Source organism: Megalops cyprinoides, chromosome 17 (assembly GCF_013368585.1).
Source record: "Megalops cyprinoides isolate fMegCyp1 chromosome 17, fMegCyp1.pri, whole genome shotgun sequence".
In the NCBI taxonomy this organism is placed as follows: Eukaryota; Metazoa; Chordata; class Actinopteri; order Elopiformes; family Megalopidae; genus Megalops; species Megalops cyprinoides.
Window position 1 is genome coordinate 8218671 of NC_050599.1, and position 19443 is coordinate 8238113.

At 42.0% G+C, this 19443-nt stretch overlaps 1 protein-coding gene across 1 annotated transcript in view; it reads right to left on the minus strand.

The window, feature by feature from the left end:
• Positions 1-15550, minus strand: part of ezrb (ezrin b) — a 33647-nt gene extending 18097 nt beyond the window's left edge. The window contains exons 1-3 of the mRNA XM_036550121.1: positions 15437-15550; positions 14294-14394; positions 4085-4168 (exon numbers count right to left, since the gene is read on the minus strand). Of these exons, the coding sequence (XP_036406014.1) occupies positions 4085-4168; positions 14294-14305 (96 nt within the window). The 5' untranslated portion in view covers positions 14306-14394; positions 15437-15550. The remainder of the gene's footprint in view (positions 1-4084; positions 4169-14293; positions 14395-15436) is intronic.
• Positions 15551-19443: the final 3893 nt, after the last annotated feature.

Below are 19443 nucleotides of genomic sequence, written 5' to 3' on the forward strand. Positions count from 1 at the left end.
GATAATGAGAGCAAACTTTCAGCAAGGAATTCTGAGACCGAGCAGAATAGGTCCCCTTGCGTTGGCGAGTCACGGCCACTTGCGTTCACATGCTCAAACAGAAATCCATTGTCTTTTCCTCAAGAGCGCTTCCTGCCCGTGCCAAAGTTTTTCACCTGTTTATCACTACGGTGAGACCCAATCTCCACTCGAACAAAGCAGGCTGCCTCGAGTGAAGCATGAGTCAACGGAGAGGCACTCGGGCCGAGCCCATTTCATCAGATTACGTGATCCGAAGCCAAATCACATATTAAACACCGCTCTGTATTTCAAAGCCCCTTCTTTCTAATGAGATTTCGTTCGGTTAGGTAAAAAAGCAGGGTGATGAAATGAATGAATCGCATTCAAAAGATTTTTTACTCGGCACAACAGGCGCGGGGCTGAAATTACAGCGACCACCACTTTTTGACTGCATCTCACCTGTAATTAAATGCTTCTGGAGTCCGGATACAATCCCCCCATTCATAAGGGGCTCCTGCTCCAGCATCCACAGAGAGACAGGCATTTTAGGGTCAGTTTAATCAAGGGCTTACCTCTCACTGTGGAGCCGTTAGCTGCGGTGAGAATGTTTCTTTTTTAATCTGCCATAAATAGAGACCTTTTTCCACCTACGGAAATTTTCAGTACATTTTATTAATACTTTTTTTATTAAGACTCTGAATAATCTAAAATCAGGGCAAAGAAGTGATCAAAGCCCATGCGGTACTGTAGCGCATGTACTTTAATGGTTCTGATCCAATACGAAACTAGAGCGTATTAAAAATGTACACAGCGGGTTAAAGAGAGCAAAGGTGCCGTCAGCCTACAGCAGGTGATTCACTGAGGAGTTGCGTGTAAATTCCTCGCGCAGGGTGTATTTCATTCAGCTGCCTGAGAGTCGAAACTCAAAGGAGAGGCAGGGTGTGACGGGCCATCTCGTTTCACCAACCAAACAGACGGAGGACAATGGCTTCCAGCAAAACCCAGGAACAGACGCCCGCGTAGGGCGGATGTGGCCCCCACTCCACGCACCGACCCTTGACCGTTATCCCCGGTCGGGTACGCTTACCGGGAGTGTGTGTGCGTGGAGCTATGCGTCACACATTGGGGATTCTTGCGTCTCTCTCTCTCTCTCTCTCTCTCTCTGTCGCAGGATTCAGAGGGAAGTCAGGGCGTAACACGCGTGACTGATGCCAGGCTGTGGCGCAGTAGGAATGCGGCTTCTCCCACACTATGTTACTTATTGCATCCGCTGGCTAGCGCACGGGCTCCAAAGTCTGGGCCTTCAGAAAGGCACGCCCCGTCTCAGCCCAGCACCGCCAGCAACAGAGCGAGATGGGGAGATAAAGGGGCTGGGGGGACCTGTCTCCTTCCATGTGAAGCTTACCAAAGAGCGTATGTATTGCTGCTGATAGAGAAACAATGCACAGCCACAACTAAATGTATCCTGACAAAATTCAGACCCAGATTTAATCTAATTGCAATGCCCTTATCAAACATATTTATGAAGCAAAGGTTTATGTATTTTTTCATATACACACAAATGGGCATGTGTGTATATATATACACTTTTACAAAAGGTCCACAGTTACTGAAATTAACTAAAAATGTTGTAAAAGAATAAAAGGAAAACTTTTTCAGGTTTTGTGTGTTCACACAAAATTGTCTTCCTCTCATTCACATTCAATAACCTAATGGAACAAGTGTTGAAAGCCCAGCTGCATAGGCTATAAGGGTCTAAACTGCAGCTGCTCGCAGTGGTGAGACACCAAGGTCAAACACGACCTTAAATATTTACTTCAAGCCACAACTGACCCACTTCTGGTGTTAGCGCTGGTTCCCTGAGCGAGTCAAAAGCTTTACTTAGAGGCCAGTTCATCAGACACAGGGCACTAATTTAGCCGTCCCACTGAGACTCGCACAGAGGATGTGTCATGGGGGGGGGTGGGGGCGGGGGTTGGGGGGGGGCGGTTTAGGGGGGCGGTGGCGGCCGTTCCTCACATGCTGTCCCGCTGTCCTTGTCACATGAGAGCCGACGGCACTCGTTCCCAGCACAGAGGCCCTGCCTGTCCTCTCAGTCGCACGCTGTCGATGACCTCACTGCTCTGAGATCAGGGAGGTGAAAGTTACTCACCGTTTCCACAGAATGAGGGAGCGGGGGGGGGGCAAGGGAGACCGGACACTGCGGTCTGGGCCCAATTTGAAATTATATCAGGTCACCGCCTTCAGCTAATTCAGCCAACTTGTGGGCAAACAGTAGTCAAAACAGTGGCGGACTCCAGCTGGCCGTGTGTTGCGTCGCTGCCCGACTCAAGATACGCTTCGCAAAGCCCATTAACTGTTAAATGTTGTTCTAGCACTGTTCGCAGAGAGAAACGGGCTCTGCAATTTGAAAGATGCTTGCTTTTTTTGATGAATTTGTGACAAATAACTCAGCTGAAAGAAAACTGTGACACACCCTGTTGAGAAACACTTCTACACACAGGTGTAAGGAATTCTGAGAGGCACGTCAACTCTGGTTTTTCACGGTTTCAAAATGCAGCAGAGAGCAGAGCTCTCTGATTTAGTGCTGACGAGAAAATCATTTCAAATTTTAAATTTACAGTTCTAATCACGCTTTTGTGGCGACAGTCTGTCAATATAAGAGTATTTGCAAACGAAAGACAAAGTCCCTGAGACACACTTCCGTCTGACAAACTCGTTCTTCAGGAAATATACGCAGTCCAACAGTGTGGCTTTCATACACCTCTGTGCAAAAGAGCTACATTTTCGACCTCTAGATTCCTCTGCATCTACAGACCTGACACAGATTCACAGCTTATATAATCATACATTCCCAATCAGCTGCAGATCAACAACCTGTTCGAGCTGTTCTGGCAAACAGCAGCCCTGCTGCAGAAAGACAATGGCAGGCAAATTGCGTGACGTGGCCCACACACCAAAACAAGATAAAGTGCAATTTTGCATTTTCTTTACAAATGTCCTTGTTCAAAGCCACAAGAGTATGGCGACACTGTCCTGACCTTTGATCTGAGCGTACTCTTGTCTGCATAACCAATACCACGCTATCACATGAGAAAGGATCTTGACTGTTAACAGAGACACAGGGGGTTCCTCACTTTCAAACGGAGCACGCTCACCTCAATAAGCTGTGCACAGACTTGAGTGAGAGGCCTCACCTTGCTGCTTATCTCTGTTACACACTGGTTAAACTTCCGCACAGTGACTCCTTAATAAGGCAGGCAAGTCTCTCAGAAGAAAAGGGCAGATAACAACAGTAGCCGCTTCGCTCCAGTAACCTGCTCAACAACAGCACGTACAGACTGAGGCATACCGTGTGAGGTGGGGGTTGAAAAATTCAGGTGGGTCATAGGCAATGTGCTTCTCCAAGCAAAGGCTTTAACACCCAAATATCCAATGAAAGAGCAGGTCCTGTCCTCCACAGGACCAAAACGGAGGTCCTGTAATATTCTCTCAAACGGTTTTGCTGTATATTTTATTGCCAAATCAAATCAAATTAAATAAAATCACATGAGTCTATCTGGGCAGAGTACTATAAACAGGGTTCTCGGTCAGATCTGGTTTATATTCTTCCTTTGATTTAGACTTTCAATGACTTTTAAGGATTTATGTAAAATGTTTTTTTTGTTGTTGTTGATGCTGCTGTTAGCAAATTCCTTCAAAGATGGGCTGCTATAAAAAATTGAGTTTTTAGAGACATTGCAGTTAGAATGTATTGCGCTTGCAGATGCTTCATCAACAATAATTTATGGGTGTGGGAATACTAGCCAGTTTCTAGTGCTGACATTGCTAAATTTACTAGTTGATGATATCACCCTCGTGTCTTAGCAAGATATATGGACCATTTCATTTTATTCTTTAAATTTTTAAAAGGAAAAAGTAAGAATTCACTCTAATTTTTCATTTGTGACTAACGTTCCATGTTCCATTTCAGTTTTCCACAACCTTCCAGGAAGAAACTATTTTCAAGCATCACAAGAACCTTGTGCAAAGCAAAGAGCTTTTAGCACAACCACACCGAGCACACACAATCACTGGGACATACCTGGTCAAAGAGCTGCTTGCCAGTGGTACTGGGCTGGACTGCAAACTCCAGCTCAGCGTCCATGGTGGTGACGCGAACATTGACCTGCAGGGGGTGAGAGCAAAGGTGAGGAACCAGACAGCAGGGTCAAGATTAAGTGACGTTTCATGCACCCACAAATTTGGGGGAGTTACGACGTGCCAACAGTGATTCACTGATTCAAACTAACTGTAGTGTTTTGCCGTGAATGGAAAAGCATTTTGATTGGTTCACTAAGTCATTGACTGACAGCACACGGAACTCCACCCTTCGTGAAGCCACATTTTCCAAACTGTAACAGGGTGTGGACAGTAAAGCGCAGTATTACAGGGAGAATTTATATAAAAACAAATGTATTCACAATGCAATTAATGTTCATACACTACTTTCAAAAACCTCTGGCCAAATGGCATTTTAATAAAATTATTAATTCATCGGCTAGCAATGACACATGGGATGGTGCTTATCAATTAACAGCAGTGTAATCTGATACTGAACTTAATATAATTACTCACAACTATAATTAAGCACAAGACGGCAGTGGGCATATGAGATGAGGCTGGCTTGTCTGAATTAGCAATTTGTACATGGAAGATCAGAGTACATGAATTAAACGCTTGCTTAAAGGAAATCAAGTCAAAGAAAACAAAAAACCTTTATTTCTGTATGGAACAAATAAGCATACATTTGTCTTTAAAGTGATATTGGAGCAGTTAAGTGTGCATTGGCAGTTATACATGTATTGTTATGAGGGTCTGCACATTGATTGCTCGTGATGTATTATCCATTTACCCACTTTCAGTCTGTGCATTAACCTTTAGCCCTTAGAAAGTAGCTGTGAGCCACAGTACACAGGACCTCACCCTGTCAGTCTGTCACAAGACACGCGCACTCACACACACGCTCACACACAAACAGATACGAACAGACGCACACAAAGATACGAACACAGTGTGTGTGTGTGTGTGTGTGTGTGTGTGTGTGTGTGTGTGGGGGGGGGGGGGGGGCTTCAGAGGTGCCAGTTAACTTTAAAAGCTTGTCCTTGGACTGTGAGAAGAAGCTGGAGTAAGCAGAGAGAGATCCTCACGGCTGCGGGAACGAGCAAACTCCATGCAGGCAGGGGCCGAGTCGAACCCAGGACTCAGGAGCAGTGAGGGCACAGAGCTAACGTAACCTTGCCCTCCACTGAACAGGAGAAGTGGCTGAGCACTGTCTTACAACAACAACTGCAGGGCCATACTGTATGCCTCCCATATCTCTACGGACTCCAAATGTCCAGATGAAAACAGGTCCACTTGAAACTATACAAGTGCTTCCTCTACAAGGCAAGGCTGTGACAGTGGAATGTGGTTACGAAAGACGACAGGGCATTGCAACACGTCTGCTCCTTTGGTTTTTCCAGGTTTAATTAGATAAGGTACGCTGAGCAGGATGAGAAAGCACACTGAATGATGAATATATATCAACTGTTTGCCATTCAGAAGGAATGTCAACAGGTAATGCCAATATTTTGAGTTGACCAGCATGGTCAAAATATCAAGATAAAATGTATCTGATGAAAACATATAAGTATTATTATCTGCTACTGAATACAATTCATTTTTAAGAGCCTTTATTAAATAAAAAAAGCACAGAATGGAAGATCAAACATCCAAATGCTTAACTGAGCACTGATCTTCATGAGAGTGGTTTGAGGAACAATGAACAAGTGAAAGAACAAGTGAAAGAAAAAACTTTTTTACTTTATTCAAATTGGCATGTCCTGTTCTGCATGAACTGAAAGGGACAATATGCCACCTTTATTATGACAGAACTCCTGACGTGAACAACACTGTTGTAACCACATCTTTGGACTTAGGGGCAAAAAGGAATCCAAGAAAAAAATATATGTAACTTATATGAATATATAACTTATCTCAGACAGGAGAGCTGAGTTAGAACCACACTGTAGTTTTCAATTTCAGGACTCTGTCTCCTTCTGGTCACGGATTGCAGTAACTATACTTTGAGCACACATATCAAACCTGCTCCTGTGAACCTTGACCCTGTCAACACCTCTTCTTTGTTGCACAACACCTTTATGAATTTACATCAGGGCAACCCTACCACCACAATAAAGATAGCCAGCTCATAGAACATGTTTTTCATATAAGGTAATATGAGTGTGCTCGTCTGACCTGAAGGACTCTGAAGGTTACTCAGGTTAAAAAAAGACCTCAAGAGACAGAGATTAATTTTAAAAAATTCTCTATATTTTATATAACAAATTCTAGTAGTCAAATAATTCACTCAATTCCTCATATGCAGAAATGCGTATCGATACTGAACTATGATTTTTGGCCCTGAACTGCATGAACTAACTTGAGGGCTTTCCAGAGATCAGAGCAGAACAGTGGGAGGCAGGCTGCGAAAGAAGAAGATAGAGCCACTGGCCTACGTGCCCGCCATGTGAAGACATGGCTTGAGGCGGAGGGTACAGAGGTTAGCTAGTGCTACTACTACTACTATTGCCCAAGTCCCACTAAACACCTCTGGGACTAAAGTGCAACCAAGCTACAAGATCAGAGCCCTGGGAACCGGACTGAGCTCCGGTGTGTCTGTGAGAGACACACAGGTATAGCAGTCACACGAACACCTCCAGACCTCGTCTGACAGCATACCAAGGAGGAGTGAAGCCACCATTACAGCCACAGAGGCATCAACAAGACAAGAGTGATGATTTGTTGTATATGTGATACCATGTAACACAACATAAATCAGGTTTTCCATGGTGACTGCTTGATAGGTCATGGTATGCCAGGAAAGTGATTCTTTTTGGTTGCTCCGTGTATGTAAATAGCTCTTGCGTGGAATCCACAGCAGATGTGGACCTGGTGAAAGACAAAGGCTGCCTTTAGCTGATGCACAGAGTAACTTCACTTAAAGCCAGACTCCTACTTTGGGTCGGATACCTGAGGTCACCTGCGGTCAAACCACAAAACAGTTCTGTTTCAGCTCAATTTCAATAATTTTGTTAGCTGCAGGTCGCCTGTGGGCGGAACCAGATGCACGTTGGAGGTCAGGTTTGGTCCAGACACATCATCTTAAAGCAGAATAGAATTTACAATATCATGGATGACATTACAGCTCTGAGGTCCCGCTTCTGCAGTATACAGCCTCAAAGGTATTTGACTGAATTTGCTATGCTGTATTTCACAGACTAAATTCCTTTGCGACATTAATTACGCTGCTATTATCCACATATGTAATGCCATGAAATGAGTTTATTCCACATTTTGTTTATTAATTAAATAATCTCAGATGATGTGATTTAGGGCCTAGACAGCCCTCATCATACCCAAATGTTATCTGATGCAAGCAATAGTCCTGATACAAGCAAGCATATAAACATTTTTAATATTTCCATTTACTGAAAGGGGGAGTCGGGAAAAGGCTTCTTCCATACAGAGCATCAAGAGCAGGACCATTAGCATATTCTGCAGTCCTTCACATAGCAGGTGATACAAAAAATCCTCCAGGTCACCACCCTTCTCTGTCCTACTGGAACAAACGCTACGATTCCCCCCCAGGACCACGAGAAGCCATTTTGGCGGCACAGCCTTGTGAAGTGCTTTGTTTTGGAACAGCCTGTCTGATCCAAAGACAGACCTGTTTACTCACGATATTGCCGTGCGCTGAAAAGCACATGCAGCAGATGAGTGACGAAAACAAAGGCTGCAGACACGTCTTTCATCTCTGTGTTTGACGTTCATTTCCGGCCTCTTCTGTGACTGAGTCATGTCCCGCACACAGAGCCATCGCTATCACACTGCCGGCCATCCCAAAACACACAAAGAGCTTCCACACCAATGTCCAGTTTGGTCTGAACAACAATAAAGTTTCTATTCCATTGTAGTGTTATCACCTGCTGTTGCTCTCCGACCTTCTCCTACGTGACTGCCCTTGGTATAACTTCTCGTCGCATCGTTTTACAGTTACGACATTCTAGCAGCTTTGGAAATCCAATGGTACTTGTGACTCTATCCTAAGCTTGTTGGGTTTCTCTGATTTGGTATGGAAACAAGAAAAAAAGAACGGATGCAGGCGAGTCTTGCAATCATAATGACCTCAAAAGAATGAAAACAGGGCCTCAGTTCCAGCATCAGTGTGCTTGGCCCTGAACTGCTGGTAATGGTGTTAAGTGCTTTTATCCCCTTTGCATTCATTTTTAATGACCATGTTAACTGCAGTGACAGGCAAACACGTAATCCTTTGTGAGAAATTATGAAGAAGGAGTTTGAAACTGAATTTTTTCCCCTCACTATTTTTTTTGCCTTCAAAGAATGGCCACTTTTTTATCTTAACTATAATCAAGGTAAATATAACCAACTACTTAAAAATAACATCAAATGCTACATCAATTACCATGACAATCATCAGCTACTACTACTTATTATTACCAATTTAATAATTTATCTGCCTAATACTTCACCTAACTTTAATAAGGATTAAACTGCAAAAGGCCGAGGTTAAAGGCGCATGGGCCGTGCGTGACAGTGTTCCACCGCCCCAGGGAAGCCATGAATGGGTGCAATTGAGCCCTGCAGTTTGGGCCTGCATCCGTCATCATCCGCCACATCCAGGCCTGACATTAAGCATTAGAGAGGCTTGAGGAGAGGGGTTCCTGCCTCTAGGAAATAGTATCCAGGAGGGGGGGGGGAATAGCATCCATTAACGGAGCAAAACAAAGATTCTCTTTCAGCCTGGCCTTCCCAGTAGTCCCTCTCCAGGAGGACGGCTCTGCAGCACCATGCATTCTAATGGCCTCTCTCCCTCTCTCCCTCTCCCCTTCTTCCCCTCTCCCCTTCTCCCCTTCTCTCTCTCTCTCTCGCTCACTCTATCTGTCCCTCTGTCCCTTGCCTAAGGGGACAAGCCCCACTCCCCCTGCCTGAGGGAGGTTTAAAAAAAAAAAAAAATCCAATGAAGCTTGTTTTGGGTTGTGTTTTTACTCTTTTCATGTAAAAGACTAGACAAAATTAACGTTAACTTTATTCTGAAGGTTATGTTATGTATATTACATTTTACTTTGTAACCGCTAGAAGAAATGTTAATGTATTTACTTATGAATATGTATTTATGTATGAAATGTTGGTTGATAAATTATTACAATTATTAAGAATAGACTCTTCACCATCCACCCACCCCAAACCACCAAAATCACCACACCTTTAAAAAAATTCTTTTAGACTGAAGTAGTGAAATGGTTTTGAAATCCAATATCTAAATAAACAACACGTGAAAGTATCACATGTCCGTTCGGCCCTCCCAACCCCCTACTTTAAAAGCCGAACAAAGTGGAGCAAGAATAAGCACTGAAGCAGCACTTTCCCCATTGTGGAAACGCAAGATGCCAGTTTCAGCCTCATCCGGGGAATCATGCCCCATAAAACATTACTGATGTCAAGTCAGTTCACCGTCCTCATAAAAGTGATGAACCCAAAGGGTGGTGGTGGGCAGACATGGCTAACTCCTGCAGGTGATTCTCTTTCTCGCTCTCTCTCTCTCTCTCTCTCTCAAACACGAAGGTGGTTGTACAACAGTGGAAAAGGGGATACTGAAATGCAAGCAATTCTCCAGGTCAGCAGAAAGAATGACTTAAAACAACGAGGACTCCAAGACTATTTGACTTGTTTCCAACATGTGCCCTTCCCCAACCTTGAAGTGCCAGTAGATAAGTTTAAGGCATGTAAGGCAGCACTGCGCTGAATCTCTGCTCTCGTGGTGTGACTCCAAGATAGACACCAGAGTCGCCCTTGACAAGCACATGATGGCAATGTACCATTTCACCACGATTTCATCGTCTTCTTTTGATTGTGTAGACCATGGGGTTCTGACCAGATGAGGAATTCATCTTGTACACAGGGAAACCATCCTGTTTTGCAAAAACAAAACTGCTGACATTCACCCACACCACGCAGACAGTGTAAGGATGGAGTACATTCAGTAACTTATCAGAAACATAGTACATGAGAATGGAGTCAATTTAGTCATACCAGAGATGCATTTTGTGACCAAAATCAGTGGGGCATTTTACACTCTGTAGTCATGCTGAACTGCAGTGAGGACTTGACAAGACCTTGTGGCTGTATTTAGCTGGTTTATTGGTCATCCAGAACACAGATCACTCAGTGAAATGATTTCCATCTAAAAAATGATGGCTGTCAGTTGTTCTGCCCTAGCTGAGTGGTTCTGTTACCCAGTCATGCATCAGTGACAGTACGTGTCCCAGGGATTTTTTTCCCGTCATGAGTAATGAGGTTGACTGGTAATGCACCTTCATTCAAAGCTCCATTGTGGTGGGGGCTTTTCTGAGTTAAGGGTCTTCCCAATGGTAGCAAGACAGGAACTCAAGCTAGCCACGAGGGGGAAAATGTTAGTGGCTGCTTTCTGAGCAAATGAGTTGTGGTGAAGGAGTATGCACGCAATGCAGGAGAGAAAGGAGGATGGCTGTCATGAAATTCGGCTGTATCATTTCCCATTTCCCATTTAGTTGTCCACAGCGGACCACTTAGAAGCAGTGGAAGTCTGATGACATTGTCTAACTGCCTGATAAATGACCCCCCCCCCCCCAATGTGGGGTGTACTTTGAGCAGTTTGAGGTGACTCAGCATTCACTTCCAGAAATAAAGGCTGATGTGGGTACCAAAATGTGTGTGACATCATTTTTGACATGCACTTTTAGTTTGGACACTGCCTGACTCTGATCACACTCCAAGTGCACCTTCACATTTCTCAGTGTCAAGACGTATTAAGATGTGCCTTAGTGAAATTCAAAAACTGTCCTTGATACTTGATATAATGAATGTATCAATGACGTGATAATTATAATATATGATGAGTATTTGCTACTAGAAAAGGCTGTACATTGGTGAATATTGCACAACTCCTTTTGAAATCAACAAATTGTATATGCATGTTTGAACAGAGGCACTCACTTATATTAGGGTGACCATACATCCTCTTTTTCCCGGATATGTCCTCGTTTTGGGACCTAAAACATGCGTCTCTAAACGAGGACATGTCCAGGAAAAAGAGGACGTATAGTCACCCTACTTATATGCTGTTCGCTGTGCCTCAATCTTAGTTTTATTGCTACTTGCTAAGAGTGGGGTTCAAATGTACTCTTAAATCCAAAGAACAAGTGCCACTGGCATGCAGAATGGTCTTGCAAAGCTCATCCATCCACATTTCTATCATAAAGCCTCCAAAACCCCACCAGCCCTCTGACATCTAAGAGAAGACTGGGTTATGATTACCATTATTTATTTGCCGAGCAGACACAGCAGGGCGTCTAACATAGCTTACATTCTTTACCTACTATCTACATGTACAGCTAAATACTTACTGAGGCACTTCGGGTTAAGCACCTTAGCTCAAGACTACAACTGCACTGCCCCACCTGGGATTCAAACCGGCAACCATCTGGTTACAAACCCTGTTCTCCAAGCGCCTCTCTGCCGTGTCCGTACATGAGGTTCTCAGTCAGAATCTCGAGGCCACTGCAGACGTCCTGTGCACCACACTGTCTGCACCTTTCCTCCGGCATGGTTAATGAGTACATTCTACAGTGCCGCAATGGGCTGAAGATCACTGCTCCGGTTACAAGTCCGGAGAAGTTCAACAGTTAAGTCATTCTCGCCAAATAAAAGATTCAATATTTAACCATGCGAGGAGTAGGGCTTAACGGGAGTCTTTTGTAATGTTTGTAGCCATGGGAACGCTGACCGAAAAACTGAAAAAGCAATACGGTCATAAACGCTGGTGATACCTTGCATTTTACCGCATAGCAGAAATAAGCCCACTGTGAAGAAGCATGATTCTGTGCAGCATTCCAAGTACATCATCAGCTTTAAGAGTCAGTCCATGCTGCCCTGGTCATTGGTTCAAACTTCATTAACAAACACCATTTAAAAAGCCCCCACCAACCTGAGGTGTGTTGATGATATAAACACTTCAAAGCTGTCAGGATATTTTGACAACTGGCTGTGTAATGAAGCTACGCCAAGCTCTTTTTAACAACTTCACTCGCAGGTGTACACACCGTCACACTTATCAATTATTTAGGTGAACAAATGATGACTACAATAGGTCTTTGGTCCAGGAGAGAAACGCCCATACCAGTTGATTAATGCCACACCTGCCATGGTGTTAGAGATATTTTCAGGCTATGACTAAAAGCAAAGGGATTCAGAGGCTGTTGGATGACTGTTACAATGTTCTGACCTGTGCCACGTCCCTATTCATAAATGAACTCAAAGTTCCCACAAGAAAAGGCTCTTCCTTTCAGGGTCCACAAGATTTCATTTCAATAACCATAATTACCTTTCCATTTTTAGAGTAATGCATTGCCTGAGAAAGATAAAAAAAAGCTCCAAACCTGATCCTCAGCTTACATTTTGGAGCTGAAGTCAGGATTTCAGAACAGACATCTGTTAAGCTGTTTCTCTGTATTTAAACCACTACAGTATGTCTATAATATCAGAGGTTCATTCATCTGTGCACTGGAAAGTCCTACTACTGAAGCACTGCACTAGCCTGCCTGAAAGCTAAGCCTTATGTGCTGACCTTCATTATAAATAGAAATCTGTCATAAGGCCAAGATATTTCCTCTCATTTTGTATACATAAACCTATTTTGGGGGACAGTAAACCAGATCAAATTCAGATCACATTCCCATATTTAATGTTTTTTTAAAATATTGCATCATGACACTGTTGGCCTGTTGACTCAAAGGGCAGGTATGGGCATGTTGAGAAATCGTTTAATCCCGTTACATTAATATCAAATTAATCAAATGGTCATTGTTTTCTTTCATGCAATGGAAACGAGAACAGCCCGTCCACTTTAAAACAACATCAGTTTTATATCTTGGCTTGTACTTTCAAGAGGTGCCACACCATTCAGCAGACACCACCAGAGTGATGACATCACTTCCATGGTAACACATATAACACCACTGCGGCTGTCCTAAACAAAACAACAACAAACTTGTGCCACAAGTCACAGTTTGCAGATAAACTTCATGTACTTAGTTAGCCTGCCATTTTAACTTTCATACCTTAGAAAAATACTTTTCCAAATGAATGTCCCACCATCTAAAATGTGTTATTGATATGAAATAGAACCATTTATGATTCCATTAGCCCTACAGCACATAAAATGCTATATTCATGAGTCACATTTTTGTTCATATTGCATCTTTTATTGCAATAACATCATGCAAATGACCCACGAAAAGAATATCTTGAAAGTGACATACTAACAAAAACAACATAATCATACTGTTATCGATGAACAAACATTTAAGCTATTAAAGCCATACCTTTGGCAGACAGTCAGAAATGATGCATAAGATGTAAACGTCTTAACAAATGTTAGGCTTAGTAGTGTTGTTTCAGGAAACAGCAAGCATGACATCAGTTATTTTAGGCAAGACAATATAGGCCAAATCAAACTTCCTCTTTAATTATTTCCCCTAACAAACACAGAATGAATAATTAAAGTCAACTGTTCCAAACATTATTGAGGAATTGTACTTCAACGTCAACAAGTACTTCCAACAAGAAGCACTGAACTAAGGGGAGACATTTGTAGTAATGAAAATCTGTATTACTGTGCCAATACACTGAAACTGTGTGATTAACTTAAAACTAACAGTTACCAGCAGAAATTTTCAACAAAATATGTGCCCTTAGTCTCATACTAGGGAGAAAGGTTTGTGTTTGAATGTTCCAATGTGACAGCATATCAACAAGTACGCAAGTCATTCTTGCTGGCTGGAGTATGAAAATTCAGGAATAATTACGTTAGAACACTAAAATTGTCTTGCTACCATTTTAATGAACTAGACTTTGTCAGTAGAAAGCAAGTGGGGCATCTTGTTTAAAACCAAAAATAAGAAACAAAATACAACCAGTGTCTCTACCCCGACACATTTCAGTAGCCTAACGATCCTTTAGGAAAAAAGCTAGGCTACCTACGATCCAGTAGTATTTTAGATCAATGTATTAAGTTCGCCATTTTTCGTATTTAAAAATGTGAAAACAGCTATTAAGATTACACAGTTCGATTAGCATAGTTCACTACTCTTCTCATTTTTTATTAGCCACACTTCCAAATACAGACAAGTTAATATATGTAACATATACTTACTGGTTTGGGCATTTTGAGTCTGCTTTCAACGTCTCAGCAAAGATCTGAAAAACCGGCCTCCGATACTTCGGGCAGACTGACGTTTCCCCAGTGCAGTTCCTCTTAAATGAAAGAAGAGGAACAAGTTTCACACACCTTACCGAGAGGCGACAGCAAGCCTTTAAACGCGTGTGTGTAAATGAGTCCTTCGACGTATGTATTTATGAATCATTATTAGATATGCGACTTCTGATTAGGCGAGCCAAACCCAGAACTGAAAAAGGGCGAGTCTGTGTAATACCATTAGTTAAAGGTCGCTGCGTCTCCACCCTTTTCTGCAAATACTGACCTAAGCACCTCGCGAAGGTACGACCCTTGATCCTACCGAAATAAAAGAGTCATTCAATGAAACTGGAGCCTAAACCTGACGAAAAATATCACCGGGGTTCATAAAGTAACTTTCCTTGCAAACCAATAATTATCCACACTGTCAAAGAACTGTGCAGTGAATAGTGTAGGAGTAATGAACCGCAGTTCACTATCAAATGTTAGTGATCCAACTAGCTGGCTACTCGTCACTCGGATGTTTCATTATATAAGAATTTTAAAAACAAGCATTTCCCATTTGAGGTCACACTTGGTGTAACTAACTGATTAGGAAGATGTATTACAAAATAAAACGTGATATGTGATCTGATTTTTCCACTTTGACTTCAGGTCCAGCTACAAAAAACGGCACGTCTAAGTACACTGCCCAAATCAGATTGGTAACTTCACCAGTTGTGTGAAGGTTGAAGTCCCTTTGTCATATTTCTCAAGACTAAACACAAACGGTCCTAGGTAAAAGTCTAAACTTTAGCTGGAATTTTCGTCATATTTCCGTCATTTTTTCCGTCCTAAACAGACAAACATTTACAGATGAAGTCAGTCTGGCTGGCTGGCTAAATGGTTTGCTATCCTCCCCTCCCCACTTAGCTGAGCTAGCGAGCCACATCCCTCAATAATCCCCGGGACACCTGTTGAGAGATTTTCTTTTGTAGCTAGATACCTAAATCTTACAACAAGTGCAAAGCAAAGCTGTTCACCGCAGCCCCCATCGGACTGTCGCTGAATTCACACAAATGTTGAAATGTTATTCAGTAAAAGTTTTCTCGCTCGTCTTACCAGGACAGGTGTGATTTTAGCAGCCTCGGTGTCTGATCAGCAGCCGCGGAAACTCCCCTGTCTCAGTTCAAGTCAGTAAAGCGCGGCAATATGGCTGACCTTCTGATTCGGTTTGCTCAGCCCACTCTATTCATTTCTATGGCCGACCAGCCTCCGTGGCTTCCCGTTTGTCACCGCTGGCTGCCAGAGCGCCGGGTGACGCTTGCAACAGCGACTCCTACCCACGACTCGCTACAGAGCAGGAGCATAATTTGAAAAATGATTAACATATAAACCGTAGTTTTATTTTGCCCCGTGATAAAGATTCAGTACAGCAAAAGTACAGGGGAAAATAAGCGTGAGAATTTATAGAAAACAGATATCTTAGATGGCTTTGAAGTGTATTCCATTTGCATTTAGAGGACGATTCAATTCAGACGAAAAGCGTCTTTTTAATTCAGGGAGGAGCCACTTCAAGAGTTGTGTGTATGACGACAAAAAGTAAACTGCCGAGGGAATACAATGACTGAATGCTCTCAGTCTTTAAAACAGCGTGAATAATCCATGCATGAATTAAGTACCTGTCTGGCTATCTGCCCAAGGCCATAACAGTAGTCTGGAGACAAAGGTAAAACGGAGACCAGTACTGAAATTTAGACATTAAATGGACATGTAATTGTATTCATCACTTATTATGGAATTCCTAACCTTTTAGATGTGAATGTATTCTCCCTAAAAGCATCCCCCCCAGCTACTGACCTCATGCTTCTGCAGGCAAAGCATGATGGGAGAAAGCAACTGTCAGATGTTGGTAAAATTTTAAAAATTGTTTGGTGATATGTTTTCATGCCTGCCTGTCAGCTATTCTGGTTGGAGAGAGCAGATGAAAGTGTTGTAAAGAACTGTACCTAGTAAATCCAAGAAATTCACATTGTAAATCGCAAGGCAGAGTTTAGTTGAAGAAAGAATGTTAATTTCAGTGGTATTTTGGCTCACAGACAACAGTTACATTTGCTCAAATAGAAGACATGGGCAATTGACCCATGGTTCTTCTATGTTTAACGTCAAAATGGAATTATTTGTATTGTTGTTATATGTGCATTAAATACGACAGTCATTTTTCAGTGACAGGAGTGAGCCCATGAATTGTTGGGAGGGGTGAAGGAGAGTCAACGGTTAGTCACAGGATATTTTTACAGTTATAGGTAAGCAATGGGTCCTAAAAAGGCAAGGACAGGCAAACAAAAAATCTGTACTGAGCAGGGCCAACACACACTGATTATGGCTTGCTGGGTATGTCCATTTGAAAGGAGGCCAAAATGGGCCCAAAAGGTCTTGCTTTGGTCCCTCATCATTTGCAAAGTTAATACATGTGTTTGATAAGCAGTTACCATGGGATACTAGTTCCAGTGATTGGTCATTTTGTGCCAATGAGGTTTAGAATGAAGCGCAAGCAGTGCTGCTCATGGGCCAAATATCCCATGAACAATAAAATAGATAAAGGTTAACAGTTCAGTCCTATTTTATCACTGGATAAAATAATATCAGTTATAAAACAGTTAATCATAATTGTTTATGAGAATTCTGCAGTTAGATATGTTTCCTGCCAGTTAAACTAGCAAGTCAACCACATGAAAAAAATGGGAAATGTTTAGAAGTTGAAATTGGACACAAGCAAGACCATAACAGTATTTAAACAAATCTATAGATTTTATTGCAAAAGATATATGATATTTCAAATATAGTCTAATGTGATTACAAATAATATCACAGTACAGACATGAGGCCTATTTACAAAATTAGAGGACAAAGGTCTGATGGAAAATCCCTGATCATTTTTGTACTTAAGGGCAGTTGCATGGCAACAATATATGTTTGTTTTGAGGTTTTTGTCATCATGTAGACCTCCTATCGATTAAATTACATTGTCTTGGTGAAACTCTTTACAGGACATTCTGACGTGCAACAGACTATGGTACAGCAAAAATGAAACTCCAGATCAGGAAACTATGATGCAAGCGCAAATTCACCGCAAGAGATTCGCGTTTCTATTTGTGCATACGAGGAGGAGTATTTGAAAAGGTTTGACTCACGGCGTGCGTCGACAGCACACGCCCATAGCTCAAACCCGTTGGAACTATAAACTAGGTGGGAAGGTTTCATAACTGGGAACCGACCAATAGTAGCGCAGGATTAAAATAGAACCGTATATATTTAGGGTAATTCCAGCATTGCAATATTAACCTGCGAGCAACAGGTTCACGAACGCTAGGTGCTGTGAACGAAGCGCTCACTTCTGGGCTAGAAATATCCGAGTCCATTGTACAATAGATTACAGTTGTAGTTCATTCACGAATATTCACGAACTGTTTGAAGAATGAAATGTTCAAGACTTTAACTGCACATTCAACGTGTATACTTCCAGTTAGTGTAGTGTTAAAATGAAAGGAAAACTAGTTGACTTCACACGTGTTTATCTCATATACTCGCAGAACATGTTAAAATACAAAAATCATTTAGACTTAAGATGGCAGATGTGCCAAAATGTGGTTTGGAATTATGCATTTACCGTAAATATGATTAATCTAGAGTTCGATCTGAATTTCCCAATAGAAAAAACAGTAATTTGTCAACTCCGATTGTTCTAAGATTATAGCTTTAAACATTGACTCATATCCAGAGCGTTGTGTGGGTACGTAATCATTTCTGGGACAAATGTTGTTTCAATCGCTCAAAAAAAAAAAAAAAAGCAAAGCTGCCATGCCCATTGACGCGTGAAGTCACATGCTGTCGTAAGACCACACAAAACAGGTAACGTGCATTAAACGCTTTTCCCGGCGAAGTGGAAGCGTTGTTGGATAATGACCTGTACGACGAGTTTGTGTTCAACCAACGCTCCACTGCTTTCCTGCTCTTGTGATGCATCCTTACACCTGCTCTTTTTGGTGATTGGCAGTTTTAACCTTTCCTTGTAGGTGTGTATACAGAAAAACACTAACCCAATCAATGTGATTGATTCCATGACTGTTTCGTACATTTAAATATTGAATCCATATAAAAATGCGGGGTGACAGATGAGAATTTATATCAAACAGAGAGGAACCATTAAAGGGCTTTCTTCCATCAATCGAATTATAGTCCATTAACTTGTCATAGAGTTCAGATACGTCAGAGAATATCTCTCTAATCTGTCACTGTGAAAGAGACATAATAGTGAGTAGCTGACCGTTCAATGTAGGAATGCAACTCACAATCAGATAAAGGTGGGTGCCTCATTACCCAGCATCAGTGTATGTAAGTAGTCCCACTCTGGGCAGCTGCCCCATGAAATAGCACACATACTACAGGTCAAGCGCTCCTTTCATTTTAATTGGGTTTAGACACATTTGTAACCTGTGACGTGAAAGGCACTAGCTGCTCCAGACGCAGGCCACTAACTTCGTCCACTTTGTTGGCTGGTATTTTTACACTTACTCAATATAACATGGCAACATTCTACTTTCGTTTACTTGCAGCTCCGCAAAGCCATTGATAGTGTACCTTTTCCATTTGTTCTCCACATTATTGATTTGATATGTTTAGCAATGCAGACTTAATCAATAGAACTGTTCACAGATTCCATGTAGTCTTTATCATAAAAAGAAATGTATTTTTGCTCAAATCTAGCCCCTTCAACACAAAGTATATATGACCTGTAATTTCAAAATAATCAAAAACACATAAAACTACCATACAGTAGCTATAATAAAACACATGATGATCAGAAATTAATGTAACCTCAGGTCTGTCCTGTGTTTTGATGTATTCCGTTAGACTCCATGTTCCTGACTATAACATATAATCCTGATTATAATTTAATATGCACCAGGATCATATAAAAATTGTATTGTCTCTTGCCCCTTCACTCTTTGAATGGATACTTCCAGAAAATTAATATAATACCATGAGTACATTTACTGACATTACATTTTCTTCAACACACTTGGATTTGTTGATATTAGTAGTGACAATACTAGCTTGACTTGCCT